Source organism: Rattus rattus, chromosome 6 (assembly GCF_011064425.1).
Source record: "Rattus rattus isolate New Zealand chromosome 6, Rrattus_CSIRO_v1, whole genome shotgun sequence".
NCBI lineage: Eukaryota > Metazoa > Chordata > Mammalia > Rodentia > Muridae > Rattus > Rattus rattus.
Window position 1 is genome coordinate 137,719,290 of NC_046159.1, and position 19,551 is coordinate 137,738,840.

Sequence of the window (19,551 nt, forward strand, 5' to 3'; positions counted from 1 at the left end):
GCTGTCCACAAGGGAACTCCTAAAGTGGCTTACTTCTCAAATGAGACATCCCCATGTATGCCTTTATACATATACATATACATATACATATACATATACATATACATATACATATACATATACATATACATATACATATACATATACATATACATATACATATACATGTATGTACAGGTATATGTAGATGATATAGATATAGATATATGTAGATGTAGATGTAGATATAGATATAGATATAGATATAGATATAGATATAGATATAGATATAGATATAGATATAGATATAGATATGGTGACCAAAGAACTCATGGTTTGACTTAGGAAATGCCAGATGAGAGCATAGCATACACCCAGTTTGTTACAACAGCACTAACCACTGCCTTCTTCTCTGAACAGGAGTTTCAGCCATTGTTATCTTGATTTTGTTTCTGTGTTGATCAGTGGGTTCTGGAGAATTGGGAGTATAGACCATGAGGAGACACAACCAAACCCAGGATTTGTTCATGTCTCTGTGAGGGTATAGACTTGGGGCTGGGAGCAGAGCTCACAGTGACCGTGAGTAACTCTAATTTTTAGTGAGGACCGGTAGCATCATTTTTGCCAGGGATTTTTTTAATAATATGGGAGAGGGTGTAAAATGAAATGTGTGTCTCAAGCAGACAGAACCTAAAATTCAGCAGAGGGAAGCAGGTTGTTGTTGCTACTGTTTTTTTGTTTTGTTTTGTTTTGTTTTTGTTTATTTGTTTGCTATCTTGTGTTTCCACTTCTGATAGTCTGTCCTTGTGGACTTCTTCAACCAATGCTCTGTGGCTGTAAAGCTGTCCATCGGCTCTTCTTTGCTCATTTCTTACAACTGGAGTGACACTCCAGCCAGTCCATCCCCTGGCCAGTCAGAAGTGCTGGTTTGAGTATAAGACCGAAATAGAAGCAATTAGAACTTCCTTTGGAGTTACAGACATTGTGAGTGATTGGCTAGCTGGGAGCCTCTCCCTTGCTTGTTTAGAGAATACCCAGTACAGTGGAAGGAAATGAGGTCAATATACTGGTTGTTGTGACAGGGACCTGAAGGGAAGGAGAGAAACTGGAGTGTGACCTCCTTTGAGATTCAGCTGAGCATGAAGCCATGCACACCCAATCTCATGAAGGAGTGAATTCCCCCCTTCTATTAAATTAGTTTGCATTGAGTTTCTACAATGTACCCAAAAAAAAGATAAGATACCTTAACTCCTGTAACTATGTCTAAAAAGTCTTCAAAGCACAGAACTTCATATTCATTGCCTAGAGGAACAGTATAATGTACTGAGCTTCCCTAAATTGGTAATGTACAATTTAAAGCAAATTACATGGGATTTTCCTTGTAGCTAAGGAGGCTGAACCATGTAACTATGAGAGCTTTTCACTCTCAACCTCTTAAGTATGTGACAACTGAGAATCTAGCTAAAGGCTTCAGGGTGATACGTAACTGCTGCACAAGAAAACTGAAATCTTCATTTTGAAATAGAAACCTATTTTAATAACTTTCTGTAGGTATAGAAATTGCTATTTTATATGAAATGCCATTAAAATGAAAAAATACAGGAAGGAGAGGTATATAATGATGATTAGTGAGTTGTTAACATTGTATTTAAAAGGGTCTAATATTATGCTACCAGACATATAAGATGAGTGTTAGGAGGCAAGCTACAAAATGTTTCCAATACACATGCCACATGTACCAGAGATTACACAAACCAACAAAGTACTGTTTCTCCTTCCTGGAAGGCACAGTGTGCACAAATTTACCATTTGATTATTTCCAACTCTACTAGCCACGATTCTCTGAATGGACGAATAATTTCAGAATGATCAATATTTAAAATGTGACAGTTAACGAGAGAAAGTACTCACTTGGATTCAGAATGACTATATAAGATTTTTTTCAAACAATATGGGAAAAAGGTCTTGAGAAACAAATGTATAGAGAGGAGGGAGAAATGCAGAAGACACAGCAGAACACTACGATGGAGACCATGATGGAAAAGTGAAAATCCTGGTAGGTTTTCATAATACCACTGGGAAAGATGATGTCTTGTGATGGGCTGTGATGGGTTGTGACTGTCAGACTAAGGAGTTTATACACCTTGTTTAACAACAGAGACTGGATCAGATTACTTGGAATTAAAAGGTGACTTCATTAGAAAAACATATTTGTAATGATAAGGCATGAGAAGAGACTGAGGGATAGGGGTGGGGTGGGAGATAGAGGAGAAATAGGAGAGGTCTGGGATTGCTTCATTTGAAAGAAAAGAATGGACAGATGTTTTGTGGAAGGCACAGAAGCCAACAATTTTTAAAATTAGACTCCTTGAGGAATGCTGCCAGGAATAAATAAGGAAGTTTAAAAAATTAGCTCTTTGGGAAGACAAAATGATAAAATTAGTTAGAGATATTTTAAAGTTTGAGGTGGTTAAAACAAACACCAAGAGATATGTCAGTCAAGCAATGGAGAGCATGACTAGTGGAGTTCTGGTAAGTGTAACGGTTTCTAATAGCAGCCATGACTGCAGATAAGAGAGCACAAGATGGTCAAGCAGCATAAAAGTATTCTTGCGGTAGATGGTAACAAACACAGAGACCCACGACTTAATGTGCAGAGGCTGAGAGACTTTGGAGTGCTCTTGTCCTAAATGAGGTGTATTTATATCCATCCCCTCAAGGCTCAGAAGTCTATGCAGAAGAGCAAGGAGAAAGATGTTAAAGTCTGGATGTGGCGAATGACTCCAAGGAAACAGTGCTTTCCACATGCAGCGAGGCTGATGAACATGTGAGCTCCAAGACTGTGACAGCTTGCGTGAGACCTGCACAAGGTCAAAAATTGTTGCACAAAGATGAAGTAGCCACAAAGTCTGACCCCCGAACCAAGAAGCTGTTTGTAATTGACATGCTGAGGGTGTGTGGGGGGGCGGGGATCAGGTTCCTTCAATGGAGTATATTCTTCATGAGTACATCAACCATATTCAAAGACAGCCCTTGTGGGCTCAGGAATAGTTGATCAACAGACAATGGCCTACATATTTTATTTTTCTTCTTTTAGGGTTTTTTGGTTTATTTTGTTTTGTTTTGTTTTTTCCAGACAGGGTTTCTCTGTGTAGCCATGGTTGTCTTGGAACTTGCTCTATAGAGCAGGCTAGACTTGAATTCACAGAGATCCAACTACCTCTGCCTCCTGAGTGCTGGGATTAAAGGTGTGTGCCAACCCTGCCGGGTAGGGTTGGCTTTTTGTTTTGTTTTGGTGGGGTTCTCTTGTTGTTCTATTTTACAAGAGAAAGAACCCTAAGTTGGGTAGGAAGGGAAAAGGATCTTTGAGGAGTTGAGAGAGGGGAAAGAACATGATCAAAATAGGTCGTATGAAATTTTTTAATGAAAAAATTTTTTTAAAATATCCCATGTTATGAAAACAAAGACAAATATATCAATTTTTAGAATGCTCCCATTTAGGAATCTAAAATGAAGAATTGGTAAAGGAGGCAGAAGTGTATGAAGGAGAAGATCACCACAGAGCAAGACTTATGGAGAAAGCATGGTTGGTTTGAAAGGTCATGGCATTTGCTTATGGACAGGCTTTTGTAACCTTCAAGTCAGTTTGCTAAAGGTGACATGACACCATGTGACAAGCAGCAGTAAAACGCATACACCGTCTACTAGAAAGAAAAAAAAAGATTTAGATTTTTCTGCATTTGAAAATGTTCATTTATTTTATTAGCATGCATCTGTGCACATGAGTGAACATGAGTTGTGGGGTCCTCCCTCAGGACCTTGGGCTCTGTGGTAAGCACTGGTACCCACTGAGCCATCTCACCAGCCCTGTTTCAGTGTTTGACCCTGGATGGAGGCAGAGACTAAGCGCTGCACCTTGACATCAGACATGTTCCTAAAGGAGTGTTTATGAGGAAAGACTTGGATGTGGCTCAGAAGAAAAGAGAACGTTAAGTCAAATGGATGGCCTTAAATATCTCAAGGAAAAGCATCATCCACAAGAAGGGTCCTGCCAAGAGCATGTAAAGTGTCAGGAATACTTGCCATAGAAAACAATCCACAGTTCTGGTTCTTGTTTGTTTACAACTGGAGGACTTTTGATAGACGACGCATATGTGTTCGACGGCACAGTTAGTTTTGAACCCATAACCATGTCTACCTTTGCCTGTATTACATATGCTCTACATGCATTTCTCTGTGTTTGCTATCAGGAAAATGAGTATTAAAATGGGTCTCTTGCTGCAGTGTGAGCTGTAGCATTATAAGCGTGTTTGACAATCTTATGATAACGAACATTTCGTGTGAACTACTCCACAAATAAGGTAGGCTGTGAGAGATTTACAAGGTCCCTTTAGCTTTCCATAACTTCATCTCTTTCTGTCCTGAACAATAATCCACGTCAGGATGCAATGAAAGAGAAAAGATTTAATTTTTAGAGAGACTCTAACATCTACTCTGAGTTCTTGGTATTTTTTAAATGTATTGCAAAGTTCTGCCTTATAACTCTCAGTTGTCAAGAACAAAACTTACTTATATCAATCTGTGGCATCATTACTGAGAACTATCATTTCAAAGATTCACCAGTGATATACAAACGCTAAATGGCAACAAAACACCAACAAAGAATGTTTAACCTGTTTTTGTTGGCTTGGTTGTTTGAAGTTTAGCTTTTAATGGAACAAATATGTCAATTTCTGCTGCATGAGTGTGTGTACACGTATGTTCAAGTATGAGTGTGCGTATGAATGAGTGTGTATGCATGTCCAAGATTCAACTTTAGGTGTTGTTCTTTAGGACGCATCTACCTTACTTTTGATACAGGATCTCACATGAGCCCCAGGTTGGCCAATTAGGCCAGGCTAGCTGATGAGAAAACCCTAGGGATTTGCCTGTCTCAGCTACTGGAGCCTTGGGATTATAAATCATGTCACCATGGGTCCTAAAGATCCTCATGCTTCACAGCAAGCATTCACTGACCCAGCAGCCCAGTCCCAACATTTTGTTTTCTATATGCTGTGTTTATGAGTAGTGAGTTAGTGGCAATGTTTTTATGCTTTTGTTTTTGGTAAGACTATTTTCTAATTCTAGGAAGGCTGGTCCTTTGCTATTGGACTACAAGGGAAACCATTCAGCCAGAATCTAAAATTTCTCTTTCACCAAAGAACCACAAACATGGACTTGACCAACCCCAACTATAATGTTCAAGGAAAACTGGGTGCTGGTGTGAAGATTTTTCTTGAGGGAAATAAAAGAATAAACATAATCAAGTAGGACATTCCAAGATGTGCCAAATACCTTTTGTGCTGTGTGAGTCCATGGATAGCCCGGATAATTCTTGGTTGCTTTAGGCACTGCCACTAATAAACCTGGACTTTTGTGCAGTAAGTGATAGAAACTATGAAGAAAGCCACTGTGCTTCTGGCTTCCGGGAGGACAGAGTCCCAGAAAACAATATGCTAATTCTGCATTGACCACGCAGAGCTACCCTTTCATTACTTCCTATGAGTTGCTGGAAATAGTTTTCACATTATCCTCTAATGTGCATCTCTCCAGACATGTTATAGTGCTTTATGTGTGGAAATGTTTTAAGATAAAATTCCTGTTACATTAGAGCGTGTATTGAATGTAATTTAAGCTTCTTCTAATAGCTCAAGGGTTAACTCAATATATTGAATGCTCTCCGCTCAGTAACTGGAAATGTGTGAGGTGTATTGACAGAAAGGTGAATATGACACCTACTTTCTCCATGGGGAACAGAGAACAGAGGAAATATGACAGTAAAAAAAAAATTGCATATTATATGAAAGAAAATTTTAAAATACATAGATATAAGTCCAAAAGCAATATGGCAGAGCTGCAGGAGTCATTAACCCTTCAAGGAAAAATGCTGAGGATATGTAATTCTAAATAAAACCGACAGCCACTCTCTAATTCGGTGAGTGAAGTTAATACCCAAAGTCTTCTTTTAAAAAAATCTATAAAATCAAAGATAAAGTCACCTAATATGATTGAAGGGGTGTGGGATATATTGGTACTTTAAGGATGCTTATGAAGTTCTGGAATTATGACTATCGCCATCCTTAGAAAACACTGCTAACCAAAAGAGAAAATAATAGTGTTTGGCATCAGGTGCACCTTGGAAGGTTTAAGTCTGGAGATGTCCTAATGAGGGCTTCGACGTTGTGTGCTTGGACAGTAATCAACCAATAATGCACAGCACTGAGGCATAGAAAGATCAGAGGACCAATCAGAGCTGGGCAGTGTAAGCAGCATCTAACATGAGGGCAATGATGTTAATGCAGTTAGAGTTTTTCAGTCCCCAAGGATACAGTGGATTCAGGTAAAGAGAATATCATTTCCTGGTGATAACACAAAAGACTAGACCATACTCTTAGCCCTCTAATAATTCTTCATCATGAAATATTGCTGCCAAAAATCCTTAGAATCTGATCAGTCCTTTATGTCTAGTTTCAAACTCATAAGAACAGAGCGGGTAGGGACAGGAAAACAACATGATAAAGCCATCTTAGTAAGGGGATCTGACCAGCAAAATCCAGCCTCTAGGAAGCTCAACAGGGCAACAATCTATTCTACAACAAACACATCTCAATAGAAGAAAGAGAGAGGGGAGAAAGAAAATATATTGACTCAAAGAGACTTAGGGTACATATCAACAAATTACAGCATATGGATGAGATTTAGACAAACACAAGTATGAAACAAGTTAACTGGGTAATTTTTAGATGTGATTACAGATTTAACACTTTTAAAAAAGTCTTTATCTATTGAAGACATATATAGAGGGTCAAATGTTTACTAATAAAATATGATATCCATGTAACTATTGACTTCACAATAGTCTACTTAGGAGAGGATATTCATGAGACCAAGTTATCCAAGATGATCTTTAGTGGTATAAAATTTTATATACTGTCTCATGTATTATCGATTAAAGATGAGGTTCTTTTCAGTTGCCTAAGCTGGTCTTCAAATCCTGGACTCAAGGGATCCTTCCATCTTGCCTTCCTAAAGAGGACAGAGAAGGAACTCATGCCATAGTCCACAGGTATGTTTCCTCTACTTTCATATGTTCGAAATTTTACACTTCCAAGCTATTAGCAACAAAAACGTGGGGGAATGAATTCAGGTGAATAGCCATTAGAATTCACAAGAAAGAAGAGAAACTATTAGGGCCAAGGACCTGCAGGGAAAGTGGGAGGCGTGAAGGACTGGGTTGGGGTAGAAAGTCTTCTCTCGTTGAGACATTCGAATAGGTACAGTGTCGAGAGAAGAGGAAACAACGGACATCATAGGTGATTCAGGGCTCAGAAAAGGCGGTGTTATACTGACGTCTGCTGTCTGTGGAAAGCCTGCAAAGTGGTAGGAACTGACTAGAGAATTCCACGAGCCAGAAGCCCAGCTCCTCATCAAAACAGAAAAGTGATGTGGAAAAGGCAAGGAGGCAGATGATAACTTGTCCAGACCACTAGGACAAGCACCACCCCCAGATTATGTCCCTTTGTTATCAGCCATTCCCACACGGCTTTGACAAGGTTAGGTCTCTAGGAGATGTTAGAGAAACCATTCTGCAAGACTGTTCGTCAAGTGTTGCCATAAAGTTGCCTACAGGTTGATACCATGTGCTTCGTTGGTTTGAGGTGTTTGTTTGTTTGTTTTTGTATGTTTGTTGCTTTCTTCAAAGTTGTAAGTGAAAAACAATGATAAGAGACATCTTATTACTAAGTTATTGGCCTTAGTTACACTGAGGTTAAGGACCAGTGTGTCATCCCTTCTAGTCTTTAGAGATTAGAAATAGCAAAGAAAAATGTTGCCATTTTTCCAAAGCTATATTTTGCTTTGGCTTACAAAAAGTCTTCAAACATTTTGGTGTGATTTCCCTTTCTTATCAATTAATTATTTTATTTATTATTACATCCCAAATGTTGCCCCCTTCAGGTCACACCTGGAAGAGTTCTTTCCTTCATCCCCCCAAGTGTTTTGTTTTTGTTTTTGTTTTTTTCATTTCACGTGTGTGAGTTGGTCTGCATGTGTACTATGTACGTGCAGTGCCTGAGAAAGCCAGAAGAGGTGTCAGAGGCCCTGGGACTGGAGTTACAGATGGTTGTGAGCCATAAGCCCTCATGCGGATGCCGGAAACTGAACTCAGGTTTGCAGCAGGAGCAGAATGGGCTCTTGACCACCGAGCCATCTCTCCAGCTCGTGATTGCCCTTTTCAAGAAAAAACAAAAACAAAAACAAAACGTCTTTTCTTCCTTTTTTGATATGTAATTTCCCAGATAGAAGTACATGTTTGTACTGAATTATTCCATTCTTCCTATTAAAAGTGTGGAAAACAAAACGTAGCATATCTTTGAGATGACAGCTGTAAATGGGAGAGTTTATAATATTCCCCAAGTTTTTCTTCATAAGAAAATTAACTTACTCTCTTATCTTGAGTACACAGTGGACACGTCTGCTTTTGAGCACAGTCTACAAGGAAAAAAAAAAAGAAGCACAAAAATTAAAACAAAAGCCAGTTTATTTTATCACTCAGTTTTACGTAAAAGTACCTTTCGTTTAGTCTTTCTTGTTTCGTCATAGTCATCGGTATTCAAACATTAGCCAACTCTATGTACACACACCTAGATCCTTTCTTCACGCTATAGTTTAAATAAGAACAAGGTCCATAGACTCATGTGCTTAATGCTTCGTCTTCAGTTGGTGGAACTACTTTGGGAAGGAATGAAAGGGGTGGTGTTGCTTGAGTGGGTGTGGTCTTGTTAACGGAGGTGTGGTCTTGTTAACGGAGGCGTGGTCTTGTTAACGGAGGCGTGGTATTTTTAAGTCTCAAAGCCCACACCAGACCCTTTGTCTCCCCCTGGCTCCTGCTTGTAGATCAGCTCTCCAGTGCCATGCCTGCCTGCCTGCCTTGATTCCCACCCTGACGGCCATAGACTCACCCTCTGAAAACTGTAAACTAAACGCTTTCTCTTATAAGTTGTTCTGTCCATGCTGTCTCCTCGCAGCTACAGAAAAGTAACTACAACACCCCACCGGTCCGATTTAGTCCTCATCTCATTTCCTCTAGTTTCTTGAAAAAAAAAAAAAAACCAAAAACACGAAATGGCATCATCCAACGTTGATTAGCCACCTCCTAAAAACAACTTCCCCGAAACAATCAAATTAAGCACATGGCCAGCACATGTATGGTAATACATTTACTATACCGTACTTTGAAAGGAATTTAGTAATACCTTTGTTGTCAAAACAGTTTTGCAAACACATTTCTGGCTAATAAATTAATCCTTTAACTATTAAAAAAAAATTTGATGCTCCATTCTGTTTTGTTGCAAAACTTAAAAACTTGTCTCCGATGAAGATTTTTTTTCTTTTCATTTAGTAAAAAAGAAAAAAAAAACAATATCACTTATATTGGAAAGATTCAGAATAAAAATTGAGTTCAAATTTCAAAATTCATTTTGATGGCTTATTTTATCACCCCAATGTCTTCTGAAAGAAAGTTTCTATCTGATACTCTAGTTTTATGATGCAGGAAGAATAATGTCTTTCTACTTATTGCTGTGTGGCAGAATTCGTAGGCTTTGTAAGAAAAGACTGTTTAACCTGAGATTGCGTAATTGACTGCAGATTTCACCTGATGGGGAAAAAAAACCTCACAGTTCATTTTTCAAATTAAAACCTGTTAACATATCTGTTCCTTTCTGCCCTCAGGGAATGTTAAAGTTCCTGGAGGAACATTAAGACAATGAAAAAACAAAGTAAATAGAAAAGATTGTATGGCTTCAAGTCATCCACGATGTTGCTCCAGGTTTATTTCAGGGGAAATAACTGTTATCCAAACTCCAATTGCTCCTTAAGCTTGTTTTTTCAACCAATATCATACTGTGGAATAATTTCAGACTTCAGGAACATTTTGAAGATAATGTAGGTATTCCTTTTGCATTCTTGGGTTATTTGCTCCGTTGCTAACATCCTACTACAAATCACACAAAGAAGGGAGGGCCAGCAAATTGGGCTCAGTGAATGAAGGCGAGTGCCTTGTGAGCCTGGAGACCTGAGTTCAAGGACACACAGAAGTGGAATGAGAGCTGAGTACACACAGTTGGTTTTTGACTTATCACTGGCATGTGTAGACCTGCCAATACACATCATACTCACAGCAACAATACGTTAAATTAGGCAAATGTCTAAACTTAAGAAATCAAAATTAATCAATGTATTGCTTTGAACTAAAGTCCAGATTTTCTCAGGGTTTACCTGGATTTTACACCAATGTCTTGTTTGTGCTCCACGATCGCGTGGGATTCCGTATCGCCTTTAGTCATCTTGCATCCTTAGTCTGCAACAGGGCTTAGTGTCTGTATTGGTTTGTCATGACCTTGGCGTTTCTGATGAGGGCTGATCTGCATTTTATGGGACACCCCCTCGATGTGTCTCAATGTGTGTGTGTGTGTGTATGTAAGGTTCTCACATACCAAGGACATGTGTGGGTCTCAGATGACAGCCTCCAGTGTTGGTCCTCACCTTTTGCCTTGTTGAGGAAAGTCTCTTGTTTACCATGTCTTATGCCGGGTTAGCTGGTCATGAGCCTTCAGGAATTAACTGTCTTCCATCTTGCCCCAGATAGGGATTACAGATGCTACCACATCTGCCTTTACGGGTTCTATTGATCCCAGTCCCTGTGCTTGCAAGTCACGTGCTTTATCCACTTCCCTATCCTCTAAGCCGCAGCCTGGGTTCTGTGTTTATTTCTTCTGATTGTTCCCTTCCATGAAATCACATTTTTCCTGATTTCTAGAGCATCCCTTTATCCTAGATTTTGTGGAATGTTGCTGACCTCTCTTTCAAGTCCTGGGCCAGTTTCTTCTACTCTGCAATACCCATCGTGCTGCTGACCCAACAGATCTCATCTTCTTCCACGAAGAATACAATCACAAATGTCTGGAAATGCCTGACTTCGGTATTGGAGGCTAATTAACTATGTACCAAATCAAAACTTCCTTTTAATAGCCATCGCAATAAATGAATTATTCAACAAAGTTACTTAGGGAAGAGATTTTTTTCAACAACAGCTAAGGAGGGGGGGAAGGTAAGCAATATTCTATTTATTAAATTTCTAGATACTGAGAACCTGAAACTCTGACGTCGCCACTTAAAAGTTAAGGGGCGTTCCTAGATGTATAGCTTCCTTCTGGAGCTACCCTGGAACGTGAGGGCACCTAGTACGCTTCTGAACTACAGCACCTGTCACAGTGCTGACAGCTTTGTCTAAGATAGAAATATCTTCTATTGTCCATTGATACTTTCTGAGGATAAAGACCTTTCCCACCCAGACCGAAAGGACTCAAGGAGCTAGTCACTATAATAATTCCCCCTGCCCCTCTCTCTCTTGAGATCTTGAAGCTAAGGTTGCTTAGACTTGTGAACTACTAAAACTTGAAATTCTCTTCAAAGGGAGAGAAAGGTTACATAATTTACAACCTCGCATTTATCATTTAGTATATTCCAAGATTGAATTCCTTCACAGAAATCTTTTATATTTTCCTCACTGGTGTTTTTTTTTTTCTTTTTTCTTTCTCTCTCTCTCTCTCTCTCTCTTTTTTTTATAACACTGTGAGGGAATCTCACTCTTAAACTCAGAAGCTAAAATGAGGACAACCGTACTCTGACCCCGGGTGGCTCCAGACATGCTAACGGCAACCCAAAGGATCTGCCAAATGCTCACAGAAAATGCTTCTGTGTTTTCTAGGACAAAGCAGTTCCGGACTAAGGAGGTTTTTGGGATATGGGGATTCCAGCCAACTTTTACCACAGCGTATACAGAGCTATGCTGAGGAGGTGGTATTGATTAACCACCCTGCCTCCATTTAAGCTCAGAAGCCATCTTATGGTTCAAGACAAACTGGGTTCATCCATGTTTACGACGAAATCTCTGGTTCTCAAGGATTGGGCTATGCCCGATCTGTAACCTTAACTATTGATGGTTCTTTACTGCCTGTTCAGGAAATGACAGCTATGCCTTTTCCCCAAAAGGTTATTGTGATCACCTGCTGTTTTGACCACCTTATGCCCACCTCGCCGTGTCTGTCATGCTATGCTCTGCTTCTATAACCCTGCCTGTCTCCCTACGGAACCTCCCTTTTAGAAACTCCCCGCCTCTGAGGTATAAAAACTTTGTTCTCATGTCCAATGCTGACTCTCGAATCCCACCTTAGAGGGAGGCAGCCCGTGTGTATGAATAAGAAAGCTTGCTTTATTGAAATGCTTGCTTTAATTATATGGATCCTGATGAGTTGTGTCCTCTCATCTTTGGGGCTAACAGTTACGGCTCTCATAGGCAGGGATCACGTACAGTACATAGAAGTAGTTACAGAAGGCAAGTCATCGTCTTTCACTCCCTGAAAATGATTTTTGAGACCACAGTTCTCAGGGGTGATCTGAGGCAGGGGAATGGGGCAGACAGTGAAATTCAGAAGGCCTTTATAAAGGCTACAAAATTAGCATATAAAAAAGACCAAGTTGGCAAAAATGAAGGCCAGAACAACCTCCCTCTAATCCTCCTGGTTACCCCAACCCCTGGAGACCAGGAGACCCAAGGCTAACTAGGTTCACATAGGTGGACAGGCACCCTAGAGGGCCTAGGCTATTACAGTACCAGCACAGTCCCTAGATGGGATTGAGAAGCTAATGAAAAATGACACGCACAAAGTTGTGCACAGAACTGCAGCAGAAGAGCATTTGTGGAAAAATCCACACTACGCGGATGACCCGCCCCCCCACTAAGTATGTGCTAGTTGATATAAACACCCCAACTCTTTTTAGCTTTAAGTGCATCTTTTCTTCATGAACTAATTGTCCCTGTTTATGTTGGAAAAAATTCTCTCTGCCCCAATGTTGTACTTGATCTTGTCAACTTCTCATAGAAATATGCAATTTGTCAGAGGCTCTTTCTTAAATAGCGCTTTTGCTGTATCAATCTTAAAAACGTATTTTCGGCAAATAGGAGTTCCTTAGTGTGTCGTCGTGGTTTGTTTACTGCGTGCCGAAATGAAATGCCACCGCCTCTTTTACTTGATTTTTAACTTGAAATCTCTCTATTTGATGTTAATATGGCTATACTTGCCTCCTTGAATGGCATTTGCAAAGAATTTTTTGCTTAAGCGCAAGAACAATCTTATTCATGTTTAAAAGGAAAAGCACAGGGGCTGGAGAGATGGTTAGGCAGTTAAAAGACTGCTCTTCCAGAGGTCCTGAGTCCAATTCCCAGCAAACATATGGTGGCTCCCAACCATCTGTAATGGGAATCAGACCGACGCCCCCTTCTGGTGTGTCTGAAGACAGTGTACTCACATACACAAAAATAAATAAATAAATCTTTTTAAAGTGGGGCGGGGGAAGGAAAAGAACAAAACAAACCCCAAGGGACCGAGCTGGAAATCTCAGTAGCTGTCCAAAGAAGGAGGAAAGGGAAAAAAAGACATGCTGTTTCATCCAGCATGGAGGTCAAATACATGACTGACGAACAGCCTCATGGTGGGAATGAAGGGGGCTTTAGAGAAGGTGCCAAGAGTCCGTCCGAAGTGTTGGGGAAAGCATGCTTATAAAAAAGAGAGATGGAAAGAAGGTTCGGTAGAAATGGTCGGACTTGAGATTCATGGTGGCAGCTGGGTGAATTACTGTACCAGATCAGGTATTCTGGAAAAACAGAATACATCATCTCAAGAAGGGACTAAGTATTAGCCCTTGACCTGACAAATTTCCCCCTCCAACGGAATTCTGGGTCTCTACCCAAGCCAGAAATTCCAGTCTCTTGACTAGAAGAAGTTTTTACCTTAACCTGCCTGTCCTACAACTCTAATATGTCTCCCTATGGAGAGGTAAGCCTAAAACCACTTAGGAACCAAGTCACGTATAAGAGGTCTCCAAAACACTTATGACATCTCTGGCCTCTGGCGATGAGAGGGGTTGTCAATATGCAGAAGCTGGTTACTTCTCTTTAGAGGTATTTTTTTTTATATTAATCTGGTTAGCCAGTTTATACCTCCAGCTCTCATCAATACAGTTTAGGTAGTAGAAAGAAAGCAAAACAGGTCAATATTAACTCGATTTCCTCCCAAAACATCAAGAGGCTTTAAAAGCGTCTTACCACCACCACCACCGAAAGACATTGAGCCATTGAGCCAACCATTGCCCCAACCAAAAAGCCAGTGGGGGTACAGCCATAGCGCTCTGGCTGGTTTTATAAGTCACTCACCATGTCCTGCGTGTTTTGCTTCGATTTTCCGCCTCCAGTGATTGTGGGATTTAGTCTTCTGGTCAGAGAAGCTGATGATCAGCTGGATGAGAGCTAAGGAGAGGAAAACGGGCAGGAGGATCTGACTCCACGCTCTCGCCCAGCACATGACTCCTCTCTCCCTCTGGGCTCCGGACTAGACAGGACGATCCTGCTCAAGGACCTTGCCCAGCCCTGGGCGCTAGCCCCTCCTGTTCTGACCCTTTCATGCCAGCATAATTAGCAGAATCTTCGAATGTTCTGGCTAGAATGAGAACTTTGAGCCCGCACTCCGGGTGTGCACTGGTCTCAAGCCCTGAACGCCTCGAGCTGTTTGTCCACTGGACTTGATCAAGGACTCTTTCTCTGCCCTCGAAGCCTACTTTGTTGTTTGTTTTGTTTTGCTTTGTTTTTCTGATATGTGGTTGATTTTTGATGAAAGGACTGAGTTCTAATGTCCAGTGTCCATAGTATATAAAGTAATTGGCCATTTGGGATAGCATGCCTCAGACGTAAATGAATCTCTATAGCCTCACCCTGCTCCGCATGGTACACGGGATGCAGCGAAACTCACTGTCTGAAAACTCCCAGTCCTGCCCTTGACTTGGCTGGGACAACTGGTGTGCTCTAATGAAGTTCCTCAACATAAGGAACTTATGCGTTTTAGGTAGTATTCAGATAGACTTCTTATTTTCATAATCTTTTAGTAGTTAAAATATATAATGGCGATGATATAAACTTCCCCTTCAAAGTAAATCTATGTTTCTTTTAAAACTAAACTTTCAGATAGGTAATAATTATACGCAAAGGACAGGGCAAGAGTTGGGGGAGGGTGGTCCAGAATGACTGAATTTGGAGCACTACTGACTCCCTGTGAGCATAGAGAATAAATGGGAAGTGATGGAAGACTGGTGGAAATGTGTCTGAAAACTTAAGCAAAGACCAACTTCGTTTTGTTTTTAAAAAGGGAGGATGGAGTGGTTTCCTGCATTCCTGGCATAGCGATCCGGTACTGTGACTTACTAATGAAGTATCTACTACTGACCATCAGTAAGGAGAAAAAGACATGATCAAGAATTCAGTTTTTTCCTTGTCCCTTTGTTAGGCGTACACCAAACAGAGGACTAGTTGCTGTCATATGAAGAGTGCCTTCACAAACAAGGGTGGTGCGAAAGCAAAATGAGAAAATGATCAGGGGGGTTGGGGATTTAGCTCAGTGGTAGAGCGCTTGCCTAGCAAGCGCAAGGCCCTGGGTTCGGTCCCCAGCTCCGAAAAAAAAAAAGAGAAAATGATCAGGGCCATCAAGAGCCCCATATACAGAAAAGTAAAGTTCAAGTCGGAAATATGTCCTGAGGGGGAGGGGGGGAATCACTGCTAGCACAGAAAACAAAAACAAAACAAAACAAAATAACTCTACATCACAGTAGCAATGAGCTGTAATGCTGTGTTAATCCAGTAGGCAACCATTTACAAAGGAAACAAACATTGCTGCTGGAGATGTGGGGAAAGTGATCTTTGGCACAGCTGTGAATTGCTAGTGCTTTTGAAAAGCAACCGGGGTAAGCTAATATATTATATTGTTAATATTTATTAATTATAAAATATTAATATGGTAATTATATATATAATCTTCTTGCTGCTCGTTCTTGCTGCCCGTTAGCTTTTATGGCACAACTCTAGACACAGAAGTGAAGCATGAACCATTAGATCTTAGAGACTCAAGGCATGGAGTCCTTCCTAGCTCAGGGCTGGGCAAAGGAAGTAAGTGTATCCGACCCACGACACTCTTGGAGCTTTTACAGAAGGCTGGAGCAAGGACGCATGCCTCTTCTGGTTGAAGGATTTGATCTCAGTGGCTGCTAAAAGCCACCATGACGTAGAGTATGGCCGTGAAATGCCCAGATCAAAGCATAAGGGCCCGATGACCTCAGCTATTGGGGCTCAGACTCCTGCCCCGTATTCATCCCAATGCTATGCTCCCTTCTGTAGCTGTTCCCCGTTCACCTTTTTCCAACCGTGCCCTCATGGATATCTCGCATGTGTAATCCCGTTTTGGCAGATGATTCTTCAAGGACCCAAACACTGATGGAAGAGTTCTGGGAAACGGTGCTGCGTTAGCCAACAGTGCTTAGCCTCACTCTGCATTGTGGTTAACTGGTAACCGCAGTCTGCGAGGGGCACTATGTGGAGAAGACCACAGATTGGCCGACTTGACATTTGTTAGGGTTCTGGAGGTTATACATCTAAGATCAAGACAGTGGTAAGGTTGGCCTCTGCGGGGGCCCCTCTCAGTTTTGTGAGCAGCACCGTCTGGCGCTGTTACACATCTCGTGGGTGCTTTTCTCTCTGCATGCAAACCTCTGGCAGCTTTTCTTCCCATAAGGACAGAAGCATTCATAGCTTTGGACCCCACTTTTATGACCTCATTTAACCATAATTAGTTTCTCAAAAATCTCTGTTTCTATACCGTAATACGGGGGCGGGGTGGGAGAGGGATAGGACTTCAGCGCATGTATATGGAGGGAACCCATTCACACCATCATAGTTTGCCACGGTTTGAAGGACTTCTTTATCCTTAACTTACAGGAGTTTTTTTTGTTTGTTTGTTTTTTCTTTCAGCGCATTCTTTGTCTTTCAAACTTAGTCCTGGCCCCCGCCCCACAGAATCTTTCCTCATGCTTGTACAGGTCCTGCTTCCTCCTCCTTCCCTGCTTCTGAAGTAGTCCCTGTTCTTGCCATAGTCCGAAGCAAATGTGTGCCCATTCAAGTAGATTCCCAAGCACTTTCTTTAGACTTCTGCATTGATCAGGTTCAGAGTCAATACTCCCAAAAGGTGGAAATAGCCAACAAAGCGGCTAAGTGTGATGACTGCCGCCACCTGTTGGTAGGAACAATAATGGCATGTTTTTCTGCCATTATTTAAATTGTGGTTCCTGGAGAGGATGGGAGGGTAAGGGTGAGATAACATCTCTGTTAATCTTTGCTGTTCCTTACCCCTCTGCCTCAGTGCATAGCCAAGCCAGAGTATTCATTAGAATATTTAAATGAAGGGGCAAAATACAGAGGGTGGCTGGAGTTACAAGGACAAAGGACCGGGACGCACTTAGGGGTTAAGAGAGAAGGCAAGATGTTGCCAAATATCATTAGCAGGGACTACACAGAACGCTGTATCAGAAACAGCCGATGCTCTGCTGAATGGGGTTGCAGAAATTAGTTTGTCTGATAGAGTTGGCGGGGGTGAGGGTGATTTATAGCACCACTTCTCTGTCTCTCTCCACCACTCTCTAACCCGTGCCAGAGAAGCAAAGAAACTCAGGCAACACTGCTTCAAAGGGTAAGGCAGGACGTAGAAGGAGAGAGGATGGAACTGCTGCATAACCCAACCCATCCCTCTCCTGTATAAATAAAAAACACCCTGCGTTGTGCATATTTACTTCACTTGCCTGACACCTCGATTAACCTAAGGTTAAGTTATCAAATCTCTCGTCTGAGCTGGTAATACAAGTGTTTTTTAAATAAACGAGAGCATGAATGCGTTCTCATTCTCTATCTTCAGTTTAACATCTTGCTGGAGGAAAAGGCTTAACGTAACCTGTTTTGTGTTATGTTTTAACACTCAGTGGATTTCTATCTTGAGTCCAGCATGTCAGCATTCCAGTTTTTGAATGATACACTTATCGGCAAGAGAAACGAGACAAATTCTCTTGGATTCTGGTTTACGTGAGGAGCAAATTTGAATACCATTTTCTATGACTCTTCCCCCCACAGAGAGTGGCTTTTGAACATAAAATATATAACATTTTTTTAAAAGAAAAATAGCTCACTATATGTATCTCTAGTCTGGCTAAACATCCACGTGAAGGCTTTAAATGGAAGTGAAACTCACATTTATTTCCAAAGGCGGCCCCTCAACCCCAACTGTATCCAGATGCAGCCCGACAGCTGAACTTTTAAATAAATAGCCCGTCGAAGGACAGCAGATTACAGTACCCCATCTGCCACAGGTTAATCAGGGAGTACTGTTCCAGCCAGTGCCATATCTCCTCCTAAATACACAGAGAAACTCTGCTTGTGGTGACTGACGTCCTTCCCTTCACTCTGACCATTGTAAAGGTACTCACACCTGTAGAGGGGGCCTGACCAGACATTTAACCCATCAGACAAGCGTCCTCATCGTGGTTGTCTAATTACCATGTTGACAGAGTGACGGGGTCACATCAATATTTTAGCAGTACTGTCAATCTCTAAACCTTGGAGCAGTTAGTTCTACAAATGTCACGGTCCTTGTACATTCCTAATAAGGGTGGGGAGAGCATAACAGAAATGGCTGGTATTCTGTCGTTATGGGAAAAGGAATGCTTACAATCTACGAGGCGTTTCTGGGGGCACATGCAGAGCAGGAAATGGCATTTCGATGGAAAGCACACACATTCTGGCTGGTGAGTGTTGCTGAGTACAACTACTCAGCAAATGTTCCACCATATTGAGTTTCAGGCATCGGCTGAATCATATTATGGTGAGATTTGCGATTAAGGTATGCTAACACAAAACGACAAGCCGGGGCATTTAAAGCCCACATTTCAATGAGACTTGGCAGCACAGGAACAGCTGCCTTAAGTCCGCTCCTCTCGTATTTCAAAGGGAGGCTATCCACGGATTTCTGATACCATATGTGCCAACTGCAGAAATTCTAGAGCAGCGTGAGAGACTGTGGGTGAAAGGTCACTCCGCCTTGTGCAGATGGCATGTTTAATTATTAAAGGGCAATTTTCATCATTTAATCATCTCGGTCCTTGAAATAAAAGGTCTTCTTGGGTATCCTGAAGTTTGCTGCAACCTAAACTCCCCTTCTCTGACTTGCATGAAGCCAGGGAGTAGCATATGTTATTTCATACCCTAACTTGATTTACATTCTCATGGGAGCTGAATTTGTTTGCAGGCAGGCTCTAAAAGACATCGCATGGGGTAAAAAAAAAAAAAATGAAGGTCATGTCTTTGGCAGAGAATTTTTATATTAAATCTAAGTCTTTGCTGCAGTCTTAAATCCCGCTCAGATTCCGCAGGAGAATGGCCTCTCCTTTCATCAAAACCACTTGTACTTCTGTTAAACAATTGCGTCTCTAACTTCAAAATGTTTTGAAAAGTAGTCACTTTAAATTCCGTCTACATACACACATACACAACCACACACACAATACCATTAAACAGCCTGGTATGTGACCGTCTTACTTTACCTGCTG

At 41.2% G+C, this 19,551-nt stretch overlaps 1 protein-coding gene across 1 annotated transcript in view; it reads right to left on the bottom strand.

The window, feature by feature from the left end:
- The window catches only part of LOC116904472, a 28,254-nt gene extending 13,813 nt beyond the window's left edge, over nt 1–14,441 (bottom strand). The window contains exons 1-2 of the mRNA XM_032907281.1: nt 14,294–14,441; nt 8,462–8,508 (exon numbers count right to left, since the gene is read on the bottom strand). Of these exons, the coding sequence (XP_032763172.1) occupies nt 8,462–8,508; nt 14,294–14,441 (195 nt within the window). The remainder of the gene's footprint in view (nt 1–8,461; nt 8,509–14,293) is intronic.
- Between the last annotated feature and the right edge of the window lie 5,110 nt (nt 14,442–19,551).